This window comes from Cucumis melo, chromosome 2 (genome assembly GCF_025177605.1).
Source record: "Cucumis melo cultivar AY chromosome 2, USDA_Cmelo_AY_1.0, whole genome shotgun sequence".
Taxonomy (NCBI): Eukaryota; Viridiplantae; Streptophyta; class Magnoliopsida; order Cucurbitales; family Cucurbitaceae; genus Cucumis; species Cucumis melo.
This window is the reverse complement of record NC_066858.1, coordinates 10802877-10824704: the sequence shown is the minus strand read 5'-3', so window position 1 is coordinate 10824704 and position 21828 is coordinate 10802877. Positions and strand designations below refer to the sequence as shown.

The window sequence follows — 21828 nt, the reverse complement described above, 5'->3', positions numbered from 1 at the left end:
TGAAGTTTAACATGCGACGGTTGTCAAAGGTTAGAGGGAAGCAGTTGTGGGAAAAACGGTAGTTGAAAATTGGATGTAGACAATCGCGGGGAGATTGGTGAACTGGAGGTTCAATGACAATGGTTGCTGGAGATGGTGGTTGAATACTAGTCGTTGACCGTCGATGGAGACACTTGTCGAAGGTTGGCTAGCGAGGATCGTCAGATGTGATGGGTGAAGTTTTTTCTTAAAAGAGACATTAAACACCAAAATTTCATTTTCTAAAATTTGGTTTTAAGTATTTTTCTTAAATCACATGATTTTCAAAATTTATTTTAGCTAGTTGCTAAAAACATTTTTTTTATTCACTAAAAATGTAATCTAAACACATCCTAGGATGTTGTAATTCCAAAGTTTGATACATAGCAAGCGAATAAGCAATTAGTATGGGGAATGATAAGGGGTAGAATGCCTAACAATTTTAAAGTTAAAAAATGTGAGTTTAACGTACTATAGATATATCCAAATATAAAGGCAAGATCCAAGTGTAAAGACAAATTGTTAACCTAGTTGAGAGCGTGAATTTCTCTATTTAATATTGTTTTAGGATAAACAATGAAATAAGGAATAAGATAAACAATGAAATAAGGAAAGTGAATCTTTTAACTTTATAGCTGATAGTAAAAGTACTACGCAAGTTGAGATATGCTTATTTTTGTAGCTAATTTTAGGAGTTTAAAATGAAAAATTCTACCAACCTAAATCGTAGCTTTAATCCACGTGAAAGAGACCGAAATGAGTAAGGACAAAACCTCACACTATTTTTTCAAACAGTTTTTAGACCACTTGTTTTCTTGGCAAATGATTTTAAATAAAAGTGCCTTATTGTTAAATTTAATCTCAGAAATTTGCTATAACATTTGTTGGTTAAAGCATTAAAATTAGACGTAATTGTTCCTTCTTTGTTGTAGCCAAAAAGTTGGGAATTTTGAGCCGTTTCTATTTCTTTCTAGGGTTATATGTTTCAATCATTTCTCTCTCTATTCGTAACTGACTTCCTCTAATGTTTTGAACTTGTTTTTAAGCCCAATAAATGGGCTAAACTCATTTGGACTCAGCTTGAAAATGAACTTTATTCTTAACTTGTAGTTTGCTTTAACATTTTTGTTCTTTGTTGGCTAAACTCTCGCGTCCCATGCCATTTGAGAGGTTATACAAGTGGAAGACAATACAGGTTACTATAAGCATGGGGTTAAGACTAATTTCACATAAATCAGTGTTAGGGACTCCTAAGGTATAATGTCCAAATTTATGTTGGCAAAAACCTACCGCATAACTTTATGATGTAGGACCGAGTTAAGATTTCAAAAACCCTAGAGAAAAAAAAAATGGAATACTTCCCATTCAAGTAGATTTGAATCCCAACTTCAAGGAAAAGAGTGCATATACGATGTTAGACGTTTTATCCTTACTTTTCAATATAAACCCTAAGGGCCATTTGGGGAAAGGGTTAGGATTATAATAAAACTAGTGTTATAATCAAACTAGTGTTACAATAAGATGTATTTGGGAGAAGGTTTTAGGAAGGTAGTGACATGATAAGATGTGTTTAGGAGAACGTTTTATCCTTACTTTTCAGTATAAACTCTAAGGGCCATTTGGGGAAAGGGTTAGGATTATAATAAAACTAGTGTTATAATCAAACTAGTGTTACAATAAGATGTATTTGGGAGAAGGTTTTAGGAAGGTAGTGACATGATAAGATGTGTTTGGGAGAACGTTTTATCCTTACTTTTTAGTATAAACCCTAAGGGCCATTTGGGGAAAGGGTTAGGATTATAATAAAACTAGTGTTATAATCAAACTAGTGTTACAATAAGATGTGTTTGGGAGAAGGTTTTAGGAAGGTAGTGACATGATAAGATGTATTTGGGGGAAGGATTATATGGGTAGAGTTATGATAAAATGTGTTTGAAGGAACGGTTATGTAAATAGTGTTATGATATTTTTTTAAAAAATATATAATATAGATCAAATACACACGTTTTATAAATTTATTTTATTAAATAATCTTATTTTTCTTAAAATCATGCCTTAATTTTCTTGATTACCACCTTGTTGACGTTAACTCGAGAGGAATATATCTTTTTTGTTGATGTTATACATTTATTCATTAAGTTAGTCCATAAATTTCAAGAGGTTACAATCTCATTATTGAAATTGAAATTTGTATATATATATTTTTTATTTAATCTTTGATTCACATTTTTAATCTAAATTTTTCATTAAATTCTCAATATCATTTGTTAAATTTAACTTTATGTTTTTTTGTATAACAGAAATAATAACTCATAACTCCACTTTTTGCATTTTTTCAAAATTATTTCCACCGTCAACAAAATTAACAATTATGCATTTCTTATTACATAATTGTGAGATGGTTCATAAAACTAATCCTCTCTGAAGACCTTTTCAAATAATTTTGTAAAAACAATGAACAAAAAAAACTGAATAAATCAAAATTTCTTTACACAAATAACAACTGAAAATGAAAATTAGGAATTTTATTAAATAAAAACTTAAGGTATAAACAGATTGTTAAGAAAGATCATCTTGAAGTAGATTAGTGTAAATTAACAACTAATTCTACACGCCCATTACAGAAAATTAATGAAATATAGTAAAATTCTAAAGTTATTTATCATATAATATCTCAAAATCAAATCCCAAAAGATTAAGGGCCGAAAAAAAAAAAGAAAAAAAGAAACAGTCTTAAGAACAAGAAGAAGAAGAGGCAAAATCTCCATATGCATGGTCAGAGAGTGATTTCAGTTTTCCAAACTCAAAAAACAAAAATTAGAAAAAAGAATCGAAAAATACATCGATCGCACCTAAATCTCTTCCCCATTTTGCAAATAATCAAACCCCATCTCTTCTTTTTCTTCCCTGTTATTTTTGTTGTTCTAATGAGTTCCTTTTAAAACCTAAGCGATGGCGATAGTGTCGGCACAGAAAGGGTACTCAGACGAAGGAGATTTATTAAGAGAAGTAGATCTTCTTCTGAGGTTAGGAGAGGAAAACGAAAGGACTTTAGCGTTAGAGATGATATCAAATCAAAGAGTACAATTGAAAGATTTGGAGGGAAAACGAAGACAAAGACAGTGAAATGAAGACAAAATTCGGCGGAGAAGGAAAGGATGCATAAAATCGAGAAGGATTACCACGGTTTTAAGGGTATTACACAGAGGCTGGAAGAGTGAAAGAGTAGTGTGAAAAGGATTTTGGGGATTATGGAAACCTTAGTTTTAGGGTTTCCATAAATTGGGTCCAAACAAGGATTAGATTTATGAAAATCCAACCCTACTGTGATAATCTTGGGAGCCTAAACTGTTCCTAAATGATTAAGATCAGTCAGGCGATCATTTTATCCTTTTAATTGCATTTTACTCTTCAATATATTCTTAAAATTTCAAGCACGTACTTAAGCCTACCGGTCTTAGAATTTTGAATAGGCAATTACACATTTACCTTTCAAAATGTAGAAATGGCTCAACTTCATCTATGATATTATGCTTATACTTCTTATATATCTATATATGCACCAAACATAGAAAAGCCTGATGTTAATCAAAAACACATCTCACCTGTAAGAGTTGATAGTTCAAGCAAAGTGAAAATCAAATCACATAATATCATCTTGTAACGTGTACCGTTTTCTTTTAATGAATTTACAAAAGAAAAAAAATTACTTTCATATGATACCACCCCTTACATACATATCTGTTTAAACTAGCTATTAATATAGCTGGTTTAAAATTAATCAATCCTATTAATATAACAGATTTAAAATTAATCAATCCATAAAAGTGGAAAAATTCCAATGTTCTTTGTCATTAACCTGCAAGTGAAGAGCAGATCACATAGACTTATAGCTCTCTTATAAATAAAGAAGAAAATATATGAGTTTGGTAATTGTTTCTCAGTTCCTTTTTTTTACTTTTTCTTTTTTTGAGAAAATAACAAAATCATTTCTTATTTCTCCTTTTTTCTTCTCCCAAACTTTAAAATTAAAAAATGTACAAGTTCTATATGGAAATCAGTTTTTGAAACTACTGTTATAATTTATTTGTAGATAGTTTTTGTACGTTTTATTAATAAGTAAAACTTTTTGTTCACTTGAGATTGTTGCCAAAATTCCAACAAATTTTTGAAAACATTTATGAAAAATGAGAAACAAGGAATAGGAACAATTACCAAACGCTTATGTTCCTCAAAAAATTGGAAACAAGAACCAAACAAAAAAATAAGAATGCTATAAAGCGACCCCTGAGCTTGACAACTAAGTCACTGGAAATGACGGATCTTGGGCCTTGTTTGTTCACCTGCAACAGTTAAATTAGAGACAGTTGTTCATTAGATAAAGATCCTCATCCAGTTTTAGATAGCCTGTTATAGTTTTATAGCGAAGGCAGTCTTAGTTGAGTCAAGACACTGCTGATATTTTCTTTAATTGCTTTCCAAATGCCTCTTTAATTAGTCAGTTCAAGAATCTAACCTGATGTGGTAAGCCGCATTAAGCAAAATAGCCAACTGAGAAGAGATATGATCTCCTATGGGCATTCTTCATCACCTGAATTGTCTGTTCTGTAATGGTCATCAGTAACTGAAAGAATGCAGAAATGGTTACAAGTCAGTAATCTACAGTAGGACTTAAAAAAAACAAGGTTTTCAAAAATAAACATTGAGCTCTACTGAGTTGAGGGTCATGGTTGATCGTAAGATGCCTATGAGAAACTTATTTTAGAGCCTACACAGGAGTTGGTCGAGCATCAGCCTGGGCTACTGTTGTTCTCAGTTAATTTAACATAACTACTTGTACTTAAGCATTTTTTGCCACTTTGGAATTACCTTGAAGAGCATTGAGGCAGAGTTACTGTTGAAACTATATGGATTTGTGGGCATTGAATTATGAATAAATGAGTAATTACAATGAATAAGACGAAAAAAAGCTTCACTACTACACCTATACTGTTGTGTGAAGAATGAAAAAGCTATGTAAAATTTCCCATGATTTGTTGATAAACTGATGAAATCGATGACGATGAAGATCCACTCGAACTATCAACAACTGGCTGGAATGAAGCACAGATGTTATCATCGTCGTGCTCCTGTTTGGGTGTGAGGAATCTATCTGTCTCCCTCAGCTGCTGACCAGCCAAGAAAACCTGAAATGGTAGTATTGGTCTTCCATTGGTATAATCGTAACCAGCAGCCGAAAGTTTTTGGTTCAGTGGCAAAGAAATCGGTAAGTCCGAGACCACAGATGCCAAAGACCCAGAGATTCCTGTTGCAGTATGCTTTGAACTTAATCCAAAGGAACTGTATGGCAAGGTGTTCCGGAGTGGAGGGAACTTCATTTGACAGAATGGAGGAGCTCCAAGTTTCATATCGTTTGTAAAAGTGTCAAAACAACCAGACCTTTGATAGTCATGGTTAAATTCTGGTTTTGGATAAAAATGGGTGGCAAGATCTTGAATTTCTGTTTCGGACTTTGGGACGTTTGAGTTTCTAGACAAACCCATGTTCGGTTGCACATGAGACGCAGGTGGTTGGGCATTGCCATTACTCAAGTTTACTTGACTGCTATTTCTTGCTGCTGGAACTTCATGATTGTGTTTCCCTTCGTACGTTGTAATGACACATTTCAGATCATGTGATGCTCTCTCAACATGTTTCCTTACTAAGCAACCTGCACTCGTGCATTTGTAGTAGCTCCTGTAGACAGAAACAGCAATCCTCAAACGATAGGAGACATAATCAATTTGAGTAATCCTCAAACAGTAATCCATGTCAATGCTTGCACATCTTTTCGATTTTCAAATTCAAAAATCATGATCATATCAAAAGTTTAGGAACAAACACTATTTTAAATCCGAGAATTTTTATGTGAGCAAAAATAAGAATCTGGGAGTAAAAGCCATCAATTTTACAGTAAACGACTAAACGTATTCCTTGTCCCTTCAGTTATCAGAAAACAGATAGAAGGCAAAAAAACCCATATTCACACGCACACTAGCATAGACTTTGATTCTGGTACCTTGGATTTGGATTTCCTTTGACAACTTTTTGACCATACTTCCGCCACCGATACCCATCTTCAAGTATGTCAACTTCAGTTTCAATTTGGACAACAACTCTTGGTTCACGTACAGATCTTGAAGCCAAGTTTGTCTCAATTGAACTCTCCTCTTTTCGCCTGCAACAATTTCATTCCAAAGATTAGCGATCTTTGTGTTAGGCCCCCTATTATTCATACTTACAGACGCAGGGGTAAAAAGGGAAATGGTCAGGTGACACTCGACAGCATAACCAGTGATCATAAGTGAGGAGAATAACCGTTTGAGGGACCCACCAGGGGGAATTGGAGTACTTAAGAAATGCTTTGGGTTTGCCGAAGGTTAGGTTACATTTTGAGGAAAAGGTGCTGAATGCTTTTGGGAGAAGAACCAGCCTTCTTGAATTTGCTGGGGGATCTTTTTCTTTTTCTTAGCTTTCCTTTGCTGTTTGTTTACTGTTCTTATTTTCTCTGTTCTTGAGTAAGCACTATGAAGACTAGCTTTATTTACATTTCAATATATTTTCATAGAGTACCGTCTCTGTTTCTCTAGCCTTGTTGAGATTTTCTGAGTGGCATGTGGAGTCCTAACAAATTGGTATCAAAGCCGCAAAAGTCCCGGGAAGACACGCAATGGCACAGAAACAATTGGAGGAAAGGATGGAGATGAGTGAGAGAGTGTTAAGACACTTCCTCGTTCCCTTCCTTTACTTTCCAAAAACCAGAGTACAGCACAAAATCAAGAAATAAAACACTTCAAAGACGATTGACAATAGCCTCTCTAAGACTTGACAAAACAAACCCAGCTGATGAAATAAAACACACACAGAATGTAATAACCAAGAACACAGATGAAAACAAGAACGCTCGGAATAATGCCTTTTTCTCTCCTACAAACTAAGGCTACTTAAGCACACAAAATAAACGGTAACCTGGTGCCACCCTCCCCTTTCTGGAGGTGCCTGCTCCTGCCCTATCTGCTCAAAACCTTCGTACCCCTCTCTGCCCTCCTGTCCCCTTTTTATTGCCCACGACTAACTAACTGTGGGTCCCACTTTCTGGTCCCCATCCTCCTTGCTTTCCTCCCCTTCAACACGTGTTACCTCTGGGTTGGTCTCATGGCCATGATCCTTCTTGCCACTTGTCTCTCTTTCATTGGCTTCATGTTTCTTCTTATTTTTCCTATGGTATGTAAATAGGATTGGTGGCCTAGCATCACTCTCCTCTTCCAAATCCACCTTGTCCTCAAGGTGAAAATCTGGAAACTGATATTTCATGTCAGTGCAGCTTTCCCATGTTGCCTCGTGTGGGGGTAATCCCTTCCAACTGATCAGGGCTTCCCACTCCTTCGTTGCTGGATTCTTGCGATAGCTATATACCTCCTCCGGTTGTGTAATCCATTCATGGTTTGCATTCATGTACGGGTTCAGTGATTGTACAGTCTCTCCTCTTCCTACAGCTTTCTTCAATTGCGATACATGGAACACGGGGTGAATAGCAGCAGCTGCGGGGAGTTCTAGTTTATATGCTACCTTTCCGATCCTTTCTAAGACTCGATAAGGCCCGAAATACTTGGGTGATAGCTTTTCATTTCTTTTCTTTCTGAGGGAGGTCTGCCTGTAAGGCCGCAGTTTGAGGAATACCAGGTCCCCTTCCTGGAACTCGACTTCTCTTCTCTTATTGTCGGCGTGTTTCTTCATCCTTTCTTGGGCTAGTTTCAAGTGTTCCTTCAGGGCTCCCAATGTTATATCTCTGTCTTTCAGTTGCTGGTCTAGTGTTGAGTTAGGTGTCTCCATATCCCCATAGTAAATCAAGGGAGGGGGAAGGCGTCCATACACAGCTTGAAAAGGAGTAATTCCAATGGAACTATGATAGGTTGTATTATACCAATATTCTGCCCAATGTAACCATTGGCTCCACTCGTTCGGTTTTTCCCCACAAAAGCACCTCAGATATGTTTCAATACTCTTATTCACCACCTCGGTTTGACCATCTGATTGGGGGTGATAGGAAGAGCTCCGGTTCAGCTTAGTTCCTGCCAAGCGGAAAAGTTCCTTCCAGAAATGGCTTAAAAAAACCTTGTCCCTGTCAGACACTATCGATCTTGGGTATCCATGAAGCCTGACCACCTCCTTTACAAATGTTTCAGCCACCATCTTGGCCGAAAACGGATGCTTAAGCAACAGAAAATGCCCATATTTACTCAGCCTATCTACCACCACGAATATCACATCCCATCCCTTGGATTTTGGCAGTCCTTCTATGAAATCCATGGATATATCACTCTATATTGCGTCTGGAATCTCTAAGGGCATCAGTAGCCCCGCTGGAGATAGAGCCGATGACTTATTACGCTGGCAGATTGCACATTCTTCACAGTACCGCATGATGTCTTTCTTCATTCCCTTCCAATAGATCTCTCCGGTCAACCGTTTATAAGTTCTTAAGAATCCTGAGTGCCCCCCAAACACAGAATCGTGGTATGTGTGTAGTATCGTAGGTAGCAACGTAGACTTGCTTGGAATCACCAACCGGCCCTTAAACTTCAACACCCCTTGATGCAGGGTGTAATGGGGTATCTCCATCCCTTCTTCTAGTAATCGGGTGATTTCTTGCAGTGCAGGGTCAAGCCTTGTTTCTTCCTTAATAATTTCCATGTCTATCATCGGGGGAGCTGTAATTTGATTCAAGTGTACTGCTGGGGATATCCTGGATAACGCGTCAGCTGCCTTATTTTCCAGCCCTGGTTGGTAAACCACTTCAAATGAATACCCCAGGAGCTTCGCTACCCATTTTTGATATTGAGGCTGCACCACCCGTTGTTCCAATAAAAACTTAAGCGACCTTTGGTCTGTTTTCACCGTGAATTTCCTCCCTAGTAGGTAAGGTCTCCATCTTTGGACTGCAAGCACTACAGCAAGTAATTCTCTTTCGTATACAGGTCGTGCTCTGTCCCGCATACTTAAGGTCTTGCTGAAATAAGCCACTGGTTTCCGGCATTGAGTCAGCACAGCCCCCACTCCAACTCCCGAAGCATCTGATTCAATTTCGAAAGGCAGGTTGAAATCCAGCATGGTGAGCACAGGGAGGGTCATCATGGCCTTTTTCAGTTTGTTAAAAGCGCCCTCGGCTTCTGCATCCCATTTGTACGCTCCTTTCTTAAGTAGTTGGGTGAGTGGTGCTGCTATGGCCCCATAGTTCTTAACGAAACGCCTATAATAGCCAGTCAGGCCAAGGAAGCCTCTAACCTCCCTCACATTGGATGGAGTTGGCCAGTCACTCACTGCCCTTATCTTTTCTGGATCTGCTTCCAAGCCCTGTTCCGAGATGAAGTGTCCCAAGTAACTAATCCGTGGTTTGGCGAAACTGCACTTCTCCATATTCACATATAACTCCCTGTCTTGCAGTAGTCCTAAAACCACTTCTAAGTGCTGAACATGTTCGTCCATCCCTCGGCTGTAGATTAGGATATCATCAAAAAATACCAGCACAAACCTTCTTAAGTATGGCTTGAACACTTGGTTCATCAGTGCCTGGAATGTAGAGGGGGCATTCGTTAATCCGAACGGCATTACCAAGAACTCATAGTGCCCCTCGTGAGTTCTAAACGCGGTCTTTTCGATATCTTCAGGGCACATCCTAATTCGGTGATATCCGGCTTTGAGGTCTAACTTGGAAAATACGCTAGCCCCCTTCAGTTCGTCAAATAATTCTTCTATCACTGGTATGGGAAACTTGTCTGGTATCGTGACATTGTTCAAAGCTCGATAATCTACACAGAACCTCCAACTCCCGTCTTTCTTCCTCACTAACAGTACAGGGCTGGAGTAGGGGCTTTTACTCGGTCGTATGATCCCTGAAGATAGCATCTCATCCACCAATCTTTCCATTTCTTCCTTCTGATGATGCGCGTATCGATATGGCCGGACGTTCACTGGGTCAGTCCCACTCTTCAGGTATATGTGGTGTTCAATGCTGCGCTGGGGTGGAAGGGTCGCAGGCCATTCAAACACGCAGGCGAATTGCTGGAGCAGTGTCGCTATGGGTTCCGCGTCGACCTTTCCCCGCTCCTGATCCTGTTCATCTTCCAACTTCCCGCATTCTAATGTCCGACATTCCACTAGGAATCCCTGATCGTCAACTCCCCACGTTTTCACTAGATTCTTCAAACTCACCCTCGTTTTAATCAGGCTTGGATCCCCTCGTATCACAACCTTCCTCCCCTGGTGATGAAAAGTAAGCACTAACCTCTTCCAGTCGACTTCGGTCACCCCAAGAGAATGAAGCCACTGCATTCCTAGGATCATGTCAACTCCCCCCAACTGCAGTGGTAGGAAGCTATCGGTTACCTTCCAGCCGTCCAATTGCACTTCAACACTTCGGCACATCCCCTTACCTTTTACTGCCGTTCCTGAGCCCAGGATTACTCCATAGTTTGGAGTCTCCTGCAATGTCAATCCTAACCTGGTCACCAAGTCCTCTGCGATGAAGTTGTGGGTCGCCCCACAATCGATCAAGATCACCACTTCTTCTTCTCCCACCTTCCCTTTTACTTTCATGGTCCCCGGATTGTTCAGTCCCACCACGGAGTTGATCGACAGTTCTATGTTTAAATTCTCCACGTTCGGCACTTCTGCTGGTTTCATCTTAGTTTCGGCATCAAAAAACTCTTCCTCCACAATCTCCAGTTCCTCCCCTCCTTCTTTGACTACCAACATACGAAGCTCCTTATGCTCCTTTGACTTGCACCGATGTCCTGCGAAATACTTCTCCCCACAGCGAAAACATAACCCTTTTTCCCTTCGAGCTTGGAACTCGGCATCAGATAATCGTTTTGTGGGCCCTTCCCGACGGTTGTCTCCCGTACCCACCTCTCTCAGTGTTATCGTTCTCATTGGCCAACTTCCACTGACCGTTCCCTCCTTCGTGGCTGCTGCGACAGGGCTCTTAGCCTGCTGTTGTTTATGGCCCATTTTGCTGTCGTAGGCGCTGACCAGCCCGCATTCCCTTCGGACCAGCTCTCTATTTTCTATCTTCAAGGTCAACTTCATCATTTGGGCCAGCCCAATGGGCTCCAGCGTTTCTACCTCCGACTTCAACCATGGATTTAATCCATTCATGAATGTTTCCTCTAGCACCACCGTAGGCAGGGAAGCCACCGGTGCCAGTAGTTTATCGAAACGGTTCCGGTACTCCTCGACAGTGGACTCCTGCTTGATCGTCAAGAATCGGCCCACCAATGTACCTTCCCTGGTCGCGCAGAACCTCACCAGCATCTTTAGCTTCAAGTCATCCCAACCGGTGAAAGCTTCCCTCTCTTCTTGTGATCGATACCAGTCCAATGCCGGCCCATCGAAGCTGATTACTGCCACGGTAAGTCTCTCTGAATCCGTCAAGTTATGTATCTTGAAGTATCGGTCTGCCCGGAACAGCCACGAGTCGGGGTCGGTCCCGTCGAAGACTGGCATTTCAACTTTCTTAAATTTGCTCCGATCCACGGGTCGCTCCTCCTCTGTTTTTACTTCTAACTTCGGTTCTTCAGCAGTCGCTGGATATATTGCTTCGGCCATGGTGACCTTGCTCGTGGACCCTTCTTCGGTCCTTCGCACAGGAGAATCATCCTTAACGATTCCTTCAATATACTTCAGTATCACTTGCTGCTGCTGTGCCTGCTTATCAATTTGAGAGTTCATTTCCGTGATGCTTTTGGCTAGTAATGCTATGTTCTCCTCGATCATCGGCAGCCTTTTCACTTCCATCTCAACCGTCTCCAACCGTTCCTCCGTTGCCTTCGTCATTGACATGATCTGCCCAGGTATGAAGCTCTGATACTAAAATGTTAAGACACTTCCTCGTTCCCTTCCTTTACTTTCCAAAAACCAGAGTACAGCACAAAATCAAGAAATAAAACACTTCAAAGACGATTGACAATAGCCTCTCTAAGACTTGACAAAACAAACCCAGCTGATGAAATAAAACACACACAGAATGTAATAACCAAGAACACAGATGAAAACAAGAACGCTCGGAATAATGCCTTTTTCTCTCCTACAAACTAAGGCTACTTAAGCACACAAAATAAACGGTAACCTGGTGCCACCCTCCCCTTTCTGGAGGTGCCTGCTCCTGCCCTATCTGCTCAAAACATTCGTACCCCTCTCTGCCCTCCTGTCCCCTTTTTATTGCCCACGACTAACTAACTGTGGGTCCCACTTTCTGGTCCCCATCCTCCTTGCTTTCCTCCCCTTCAACACGTGTTACCTCTGGGTTGGTCTCATGGCCATGATCCTTCTTGCCACTTGTCTCTCTTTCATTGGCTTCATGTTTTTTCTTATTTTTCCTATGGTATGTAAATAGGATTGGTGGCCTAGCAGAGAGATCATGGGTTTGAAAGAGATGATACTCGATTTGACTAGGAGTGTGGAAAAACTGGGAGATGAAGTGAAAGAAAGCAGTGTGAGTGTGACCAAGCGTAGAGAAGAATCATGTGCGTCGGATAGGTTTGGTTTGAAATTGAAGGGTAAGGTTGAGGAGATCGATGCGACGTCTGGCCTAACTGGGGATCCTCCTGATAGAAGCAAGTATAAGAAGTTGGAGATGCTCGTTTTTATCGATGGAAACCCGGAATCGAAGGTTTATAGGGCAGAACACTATTTGGAGATTAATGAGCTGGCCGACACAGAGAAGGATTTAGCAAGACAGAACATATACAAAAACTATGTGAAAATCTTTTTGAACAACTCCATACCCTTGCCGGAGATGGCAGAGAGTGTTCTGATTGATGCATTCGTAACCAGTTTAGAACCAACACTGCAAGCAGAGGTGAAGAGCCGTCATCCGATAACACTAGAGGGTCATATCAGAGAGGCCAAATTAATGAACGATTGAAATTTGGCTCTCAAGTGCACCCTAATTGAGTAGAGCGGTTGTGGGTCAAGTACATCTGAGGCCCAAACACAAACTATGAAAGATAGGGGAACAAGATACGAAAAAAATGGGAAAGACAAACTGATTACCCTATGAGGCAAATCTCAATTCCGATCAAGGGCAATTATACAAGGGGTGAGCCGCCGGTGAGACGTCTATCAGACAGTGAGTTCAGGGCAAGATTGGACAAAGGGTTATGCTTTCGCTGCAACAATAAGTACTCCCATGGCTACAGATGCAAGATCAAGGATAATCGTGAGTTGATGTTATTGATTATGAATGAAGAAGATAAGGATGAGGCAGACGTAAAGGAGGAGACAGAGCTATTGGATCAGAAATGTGCCATTGGATCTCTAGCACAGGAGTAGAGGCTGACAGCAAAAAAGTGAAAGTGATGGTAAATTGGCCACAACCAAGAGACGTATCTAAATTGAGGGGCTTTTTGGGCCTAACAGGCTACTATAGAAGATTTGTAAAAGGTTATGGGGACATTGCCGCGCCCCTTATATCAAGTTGCTGCAGAAGAATGGGTAATTATTAAACCACCAATTCACCCAAAACTTAAAGTGGTTAAAAGCAAATTTCATTATATATCACTAATACTTCCCCTCACTTGTGGGCTTGAAATATTTGAAAGGCCTAACAAATTGAAATCAATTTTAATTAGGGAGGAAACAACAATGCAGGGGCTTAAACACAGGACCTCCTACTCTGATACCATATTAAACCACCAATTCACCCAAAAGCTTAAGTTAGTGATTGAACAACACATTGCCTATTTTAGTCAAAAACTATCTCCTCGTGTGCAGGCCAAGTCTATATACGAGAGAGAACCGATGGCAGTGGTGATGATAGTGCAAAAATGGAGACATTATTTGCTGGGAAGAAGATTTACGGTACTCTCAGACCAGAAGGCACTGAAGTTTTGATTGAATAAAAGGAAGTACAACCCCAATTTCAGAGGTGGTTGGCCAAGCTATTGGGCTATCACTTTGAGATTTTACACAAACCTGGTTTGCAAAACAAAGCACGAGCGCCCTATCCCGAATGAACCACATGGTGGAATTTAATACGTTGACATCCCCAACTTTAAAAAATCGAATGAACCATAGATTACAAAAAAAATTCATTGAAGAAGATGTTAGCAAGCATGGAATCTCGGATTCGATTATCACGAAACGTGATAAGATTTTCTTTAGTCATTTCTAGAGAGAATTGTATTCAACTATGGGGACATCACTAACGAGAAGCATCGCATTCCATCCCCAAACGGAAGGCCAAACCGAGAGGGTGAATCATTGTCTTGAGACCTATCTACAATTTTTTTGCAACGAGCAACCAACCAAGTCGCACAAGTGTATATCGTGCACTGAGTGATGATATAACACCACTTTCCACTCCTCTGCGAGGATGACCCCATTCCAAGGGGTCTACGGAAGACCCCCACCCCCGCTGGTTTCATAAGGAGACAGGAAAACGACCATAACAATGTAGAACAATTGCTCTAGGAGAGAGACCTGATGATTAGTGCTTTGAAGGAGTATTTATTAGTGGCTCAGAATCGGATGAAGAAGGAAATTGATTTATACCGCCGGGAGCTAAAATTCAAAAACGAAGATGATGTATATTTAAAATTGAGACTCTACAGACAAAAGTCATTAGCCAGAAAGCAGAATGAGAAGCTAGCACCAAAATTCTACGGCTCATACCGTATAATAGAAGAGATTGCGGAAGTAGCTTACCGATTGGACCTCCCTCCCAAAGCAATGATTCATAGTGTGTTCCATATCTCCCAACTGAAACTAAAGCAGAGCCAAACTCAACAGGTGCAACACTTGCCACCAGCTTTAACTAGGGAATTTGAATTGCAAGTTGAACCCGAGGCAGTTTTGGGGATCTGTTGGAATAGTGAGATGGGGGCTAACGAATGGCTGGTGAAACGAAGGCTACTTGACAGCAAAGCAACGTGGGAAGGTGAGCTTCGAGCCCGGCGGTATTGTTAGGCCCCTTATTATTTATACTTACAGATGCAGGGGTAAAAAGGGGAATGGTCAGGTGACAACATAGCCAATGATGATAAGTGAGGAGAATAACCGTTGAGGGACCCACCAGGAGGAATTGGAGTACTTCAGGAATGTTTTGGATTGCCAAAGGTTAGGTTATATTTTGGGGAAAAGCTGCTGAATGCTTTTGGCAGAAGAACCAGCCTTCTCGAATTTGCTGGTGGATCCTCTTTTTTTCCTTTGCTTTCATTTTCTATTTGTTTACTGTTCTTATTTTCTCTGTGCTTGAATAAGCACCGTGAAGACTAGCTTTATTTCCATTTCGATATATTGTCACAAAGTACCGTCTCTGTTTCTCTAGCATTGTTGGGATTTCTGAGTGGCAGGTGGAGGAATCCTAACACTTCGCAACTCATCATGAATTTTGTCAGGAATTTTTAACAAACATGAGCAACTTGAGGTAAATCCAATACAGAAAGAACATCAATTAAAATGATGAAAATAATCAAATTAAGAAGGGTTAGGTCGTTAACTTACCCATACCTTTTGTGAAATATAAGCTCTGTAATTCATAATATGTTTAAACCTAAGTAGATCCACAAACATGCGCTCTCTTAAGTGGTAGGACCCAGGAGTTATGAAATTCATCCACATTATGGCGTCAAAAACTGTAGATACTGCTCACCAGAAAAGAACATAAAAATAACGCTGTAGGTATCACTTCATCAGTTCCATGCATTTACAGTCAATCTTTTATTAAATCCCCTCACCTCTTAGATACATAGAGTTATTTTAACCAATTTGTAGTCCATAACAAACATATTTTTGGTTATTTCTTTTATTATAATATCCTGTTAATAGTAGGAACATCACCTTCTTTTCAATTCAGGTTCGGCATCATCAGCTTCTGTGCAAACTGAAATGCTTCCCTGAGTTGTAAGATCATCGTCACCACCACCACCACTATCATCATCATGACTGGCAAGTGTGGATGAAAGCTCAGGTGTTCCTACCGGTTCAAGAACCCCAACAGTTTTCTCTTGGGGATTTAACAATGGATCAGAAAGTTCAGTCAAAACTGACACAGAGGACGTCCTCTCTAGACCATCAACACTACAATTTGAGATAGGTTTGATATCCTTCACCCCATATTGAGTGTTCCTCCACGTCAGCCCAGCTTCAAGTTTGAAATGGTTTCCACCACCTTCACCAATTTCTGGAGTATCCCCTGAAATTGGCACAGATCCAACCATGGCTCGACGAGTGGGATCAGGTTTTGCATGATTATGAGCACCCTTATAGATGATTTCAGTTATTTGACCATCAAGAGATCGCTCCACCTTTTTCTTTACGAGACAATTTGGATGCGTACATTTATAGTAGCTTCTAGGATATTCGCTACCTTTGACCTGTTTCTGTCCATATTTCCTCCAGTTGTATCCATCTTCTGATGTCCTTAACATTCCCATAGGAATATAAGACCCTTTCTGTTCATCTTCTAAAGGATGTTGTGTGTCAATGTCATCTCCTTGTGTCGATTCTTCATGTATACATGGTTGGTTAGTAGTTATAGAAGAAAGACAACTTTCCATATTCTCACAGTTGCCATTAACAATCTTGCCATCATAATAACCATTGTCAGTGGATGGAGCTATTTCATATTTCAATACAGAAGCCTCTTTTGGGACATCAGGTACGAATTCAAAATCCATCAGCGTTTTCTCCGATTCAAGGGCTTGATGATCAATTTCAGCTTCCTGGGAAACAATTACAATAAAACAAAATGATGAGAACCATTTTTTTAAGCATTAAACAGATTTATGTCTACAACAATTAGTCATGTCATAAGCAAGATAAATCTACCCAATCTGCAACACTCTAAACAAACCAACGCCTAGATAAAAGTCACAGATGAAAATATATTTTCCAAGATATGGCCCTACCTAACACTCACCTGTTACCTCAAGTTAAGATTCCATATTTAGTTTTCCACACTCCAGAGTCACAAATCAACGTTCTTAACACCTTGATATACCCATTTACCAACAGAAAATTTGTCATGAGTATGAGATTGTAACGCTGTGCTCCAAATCAATTACGAAAGATGTTAAAGTTGATGATGACTTTCAGAAGATTGCTTCAAATGCCAATACAGATGGGGCTTTGTGGAGCCACCATATTATGACAAGTAATAGAAGGCAAGATATTATGTCCTTCCTTATGATCACAACACAGAAAACCCAATAAACTTGTCTAGAAAACTGTCATTTTCTGATCACAATCCCAATTGTGGCGCACAAGAAGGGGGGGAAAGCAAAGAAAAGGAGAAGACCCAAAAGAGGTCCTAATTTTCTGGCTGCAGAGAGATCAGGAAAAGGTTTGGGGTTCGGATGGAGGGAGCTAAAAAGTAATAAGAAGCATGTTTGTTGCAGAAAAACAGCAGAATCTGAGTTCAGCATATCAGATCCATCAGGATTTTAACAAGATTACTCTACATTTAGGGATTCTTTTGTCATATAGATCTCGACACACCATTATGAAGCCTCATAAATTTTGAAAGAAAAAAGAATTTGCAATCAATGACTTAAGGGCTTCTGGTATCAGTCCCTATATTTTGTATCCTTCTCTCTTTCCTTCCTATTTCTCAAAATTTATTCCTTCTCAGTTTCTCAGCACTGATAGTCTCCTGGTTTAAGCCAAGGGCAAAGCTAAATTTTTATCAAGGAAAAAAAAAGAATCAAACTGAAAACTATCTGCCACAACGAGGTTACCATGGGTCCCCATAAACATTACAATGTGTCTCAAAACCATCACTAATGCAAGAATGATTTGATCCACCTTTCCATATGGCCTGTTCACTGGAGTCTACCAAAAAAGCCAAACAGCAACTATGCTTTTTTGCCAACAATATGGAATTTCACCGCGCTGCCAAACCATATGTCACATTTTCGTTTTTTGCTCATCATAAAGAACTATAAGGAATCAAAATGGTATTTACACGTGCACTAATGCTTGTGTCATTGCCTTTCCCCTTTCACCAACTATTGTTATCTTTCCTACTGTTTTTCTTTTTTACCTTTTTGATAGAAACAACTATTGTTATCTTTCCTGCTGTACCATTATCACCTTAGATTTGAACTTTCTGGTTTGTTGTTCTCAATAATCTTTGACGTTCAATGGTAGCAGATTAGACTCATTAAGCGATGAACCTGAAATCCACCCTATCCAAACCCATTTAGCTCGTGATGACAACTAAATTGTATTTAAATTATTAGAGTTCTAACACCAAATTGTAGAAATTCATTTAATCATTTCATAAGGATTGTGATAGGAAAATTCGTCCACTGATTTTCAAAGTAGAATGTTCAATAAGATTGATGAATCAGCATTTGGTCTGGATCTAGGTGTTTTCACAACTTGAAATTCATTTGATACGGTTGAATACAATAAGGTTACTGATGATTAGAGTTAAATGTGATTCGACTGAATGAGCTTGTAATTCCTAACTAATAACAACACTGAAAAGGAGAAAAGCAATCACAGTACTCGAATACGAATAAGCTTTTCTTTTCCAATTTCTGGGAAGTTATAGAAGTTACCTCACTCATTGCCACGTAAGAGTAAGCATCCATTCTCCTTTATAAGTTCACTAAGATTATGGGCAAAGTTACTACTAAATACGCAAACGGGAAAAGAAATAGCATACATTACCCGATTTTCAAGCCTCAAAAGACCTTGAAGAGTACAAAGCTCCCCCTGAGGTGCGAACCTTAAGTAGGAATCCTCACAACCGTGGCTAATTCCATCTTCTGGCATTACAGGATTCAACAATGATTGTTCGTCCTTTATTTGATGTATGGGAGGAAAAGTACCAGTGGTTGGAGATGGCAAATCCTAACATAAACCATTCATTCGTCTTACATAAGAAGGCAGAAGAAACAAAGAAAAACTGATAAAATTCACAACAACCTAAATGTTCCATGTGATAACGTGTAATGTCACACGTGAAAAGAACAGAATCCATTTCCATTGTCACATACGGTTTGATTGACAAATTCCTCCTTAATGTTCTAAAATATGAAAATTGGTTTTATCAAAAATAGAAAAATTAAAAGGAAACAAACTGAAAATAGGAAGAAATGAAGCTTCCATTGAGATAGATAAAATAGGACACACAAGGGTATACAAAAGAACAATCCTAAATACAACAAAGCACTCACGCCCAATTACAGAAAGGGATACTATACAAAAGAATAAGGCTAAGTAGATAATTACAAAATTAACAAACGCCACAGGGAGGAATTAAACCTAATCCTACCCAAAAAACCTACCGCAGACCTCTCCAACCCACAAAAAATTATACAATTCCAATTCTTCTCAAGTCAGATACACCCGTAACAAAGCAGAAAAACAAAACTGCCAGAGAACCCTTCCTTTTTTACGAAAAAGAGAATTAAAGAGCTCAACATCCTCTATTATGAGCTAGTACAATCCCACATAAATGGTCTATGATCTTCTTTTTGTCTCCTTCAAAGAACACACCAATAAGCCCACAATACCATGGAGGAAAGCCTCTTGTATGAATTCTTGAGCATTACTCTCTCAGACAAAATTTTCCACCTTTTTACAAATTTTAAATTTTTTTTTTTAAAAAAAGGAAAATGGAGGGGATCCCTAAAGAGAAAAGGAAGAACCCAAAACAAAAGAGTTGCGGGAAAGCTCACAACTATTTTGGAAGCCAAGGTCTTGAGTTTTCAAGATATCAACGTTGGATGCAAGATACCAAATGTAAAATCGAAGTAGAACAATGCATACCAAATCAGTAAAAATAACATACTTTTAGTTTTCGGTTTCAAAAACAACACATTTTTCTAAATTTGTATAACTATTTTTCTTGATCGATGGTCGATCACGGATGAAATCTACCACCTAGATTTTCTTAAAAATTAAAATTTCCAATTATCGATTGCTTTGAATAAGATTTTTTGAAAAGATAAAAAAAAAGTTAAAGAAGATTTGAAAATTTGTAGAATATCAGTTCAATGTGTAAGGAGATGCACGAAACAACCCAAATCAATCGATAATATTTTAGGGAAATGTCTGTGTTGGATTTCCCTCAAAAACAGTTTTATGAGTTTTTGAATAATGTGTTTTAGAATAATGTGCTACTTTTGAAAGAGAAAGCCAAAAGGATGCTACTTTTTCCAATTTTCCAACATTTCCTTAAATCTCCTAGCCCGGCCTAGCCATATCACCTTACTTATCTCGAAGATTGTCCTTACAATGAGTCAAGATGTGAGATTACCCAATATATAATTGCTCCAAGCCAAACTAGATTAACATAGAGTTCTTATGATTTGACTATAAAAAAAAGGTGGAACTATCACTTTTTTAAGCTTTTCTTAAGCTTAGTTAAAGGTAAAATAGAAAGTAAATTATAAATATACCTTTGTTAGCCTTACTTGCATATCCTAGATATTCAAAGGTGAAATAGAAAGTAATTACTCCTTTCTTAACCTTACTTGGACATCCAAAGGTGAAATAGAAATCCTATATGACAGTAACAATGGGAGAGATTTTATTCCACGAAGAGAAAAAGAAAGGTAAAAAACAAATGAAGGCTTCGTGTCAGAAGGTAATAAATTTAAAAAGTCTTCAAAAACAGAAAATCTGTAGCAATGATCACAATCACTGGACAACCCAAGCTACAACAGAAAAAAAACTAAATCTACCATCTAGGACCTTAAGATTGGGTACAGGGCATGAGAGATTCTTGTCCTGAATCCATGCATCATGCCCACCTCACCTTGAAAAGTGAAGACTGTGCCTACACACCGATGCATAGGCCTGTATTGCTCCAAGGTTAACTATCAATGCCCTTTTAAGTTTTAATTTAGCACAGTTAGCATTCAAAAGGTGGAAAGGAAAGTAATGAGAAGATCAAGAGCTGAAAAAGGATATTGACTCCATATACACAAGAATAATAAAAGAAGAGAGAAGAGAAATATATGAAAAGTAAAATGAGGCAAGCATCAGAGGAAAGCAAGAAAGGAACAGAATATCCGTAAACTCACCTGTGTATTGAGAAGCATAACAGGTGAATCAAGCAACAGAGTTGGGTTGATTCCAGGAGGAATGGTGAGGGAAGGAGAGGAAAGAATGGGGGAACGGGAATCCTTTGTAGGAATCCACCCATTTCTGCGTCTCTTGGAAGGTCTAGGTGTGGCAAAGCTTCCAGCATTGGCATCAACGAGAACACCATCATCGGTGGGGTGGCCAAAGTGGTCCATGAACTAACAACAGCAAATCAAAGAGATCGAGTTTATTACATGTTAATGGAGGAGGTTGAGTTGAAGTGAGAAGAATGGAGGTGTGTGTTGTACGGTGTACCTTGAAGTGGAAGATGTAATAATTTGAATGACATTGAAGGAAGATTAAAGAAGGAAGAAAAACAAAAAGAAAAGTTTAAAATGGAAAGAGAAAGAAAGTACAAAAATATGAGAAAAAGGAAATCGGAAGGAAGATAGAAATAAGCGTAAATTCTGTTAGGTTGCAATTTCTTCTTTTTTCTTAAAATAGTTCTCTCAAGATCTTCTTCTTCTCTCTCTCGTTCTCTTTTTCTTCTTTTCTTTTATAAAATAAGATAAAAAAAAAAAAAAGAAAAAAAGAAAAATCAAAGAAAAGGAAGAGCTGAAAATAGAACACCACGTGGGACCCACATCCATTCGGAAATCTTTTTCCTTCCCATCAAATGGATTCATTATTTTTAGGTGTTGGTCCTTCATCTTTTCCATCCGTAATGAT

The 21828-nt window shown here is 38.9% G+C and overlaps 1 protein-coding gene across 5 annotated transcripts; it reads right to left on the bottom strand.

Annotated features, from left to right (window-relative positions):
* Window positions 1-3671: 3671 nt before the first annotated feature.
* On the bottom strand, window positions 3672-21614 carry LOC103487229 (WRKY transcription factor SUSIBA2-like). Of its 5 annotated transcripts, none has more exons than XM_017044307.2 (7): window positions 21099-21614; window positions 18736-18918; window positions 15898-16781; window positions 6077-6235; window positions 4888-5754; window positions 4535-4642; window positions 3672-4361 (listed from the first exon to the last, which is right to left on the bottom strand). In XM_017044307.2, the coding sequence occupies exons 1-5, from the start codon at window positions 21312-21314 to the stop codon at window positions 5031-5033; spliced, it is 2166 nt and encodes a 721-aa protein (XP_016899796.1). In that variant the 5' UTR covers window positions 21315-21614; the 3' UTR covers window positions 3672-4361; window positions 4535-4642; window positions 4888-5030. The 5 variants fall into 5 exon arrangements, with proteins under 5 accessions (XP_016899796.1, XP_008443695.1, XP_016899797.1 ...); XM_008445473.3 differs by having other exon boundaries at window positions 5003-5754; XM_017044308.2 differs by having other exon boundaries at window positions 4535-5754; window positions 21099-21317; window positions 21415-21614.
* Window positions 21615-21828: the final 214 nt, after the last annotated feature.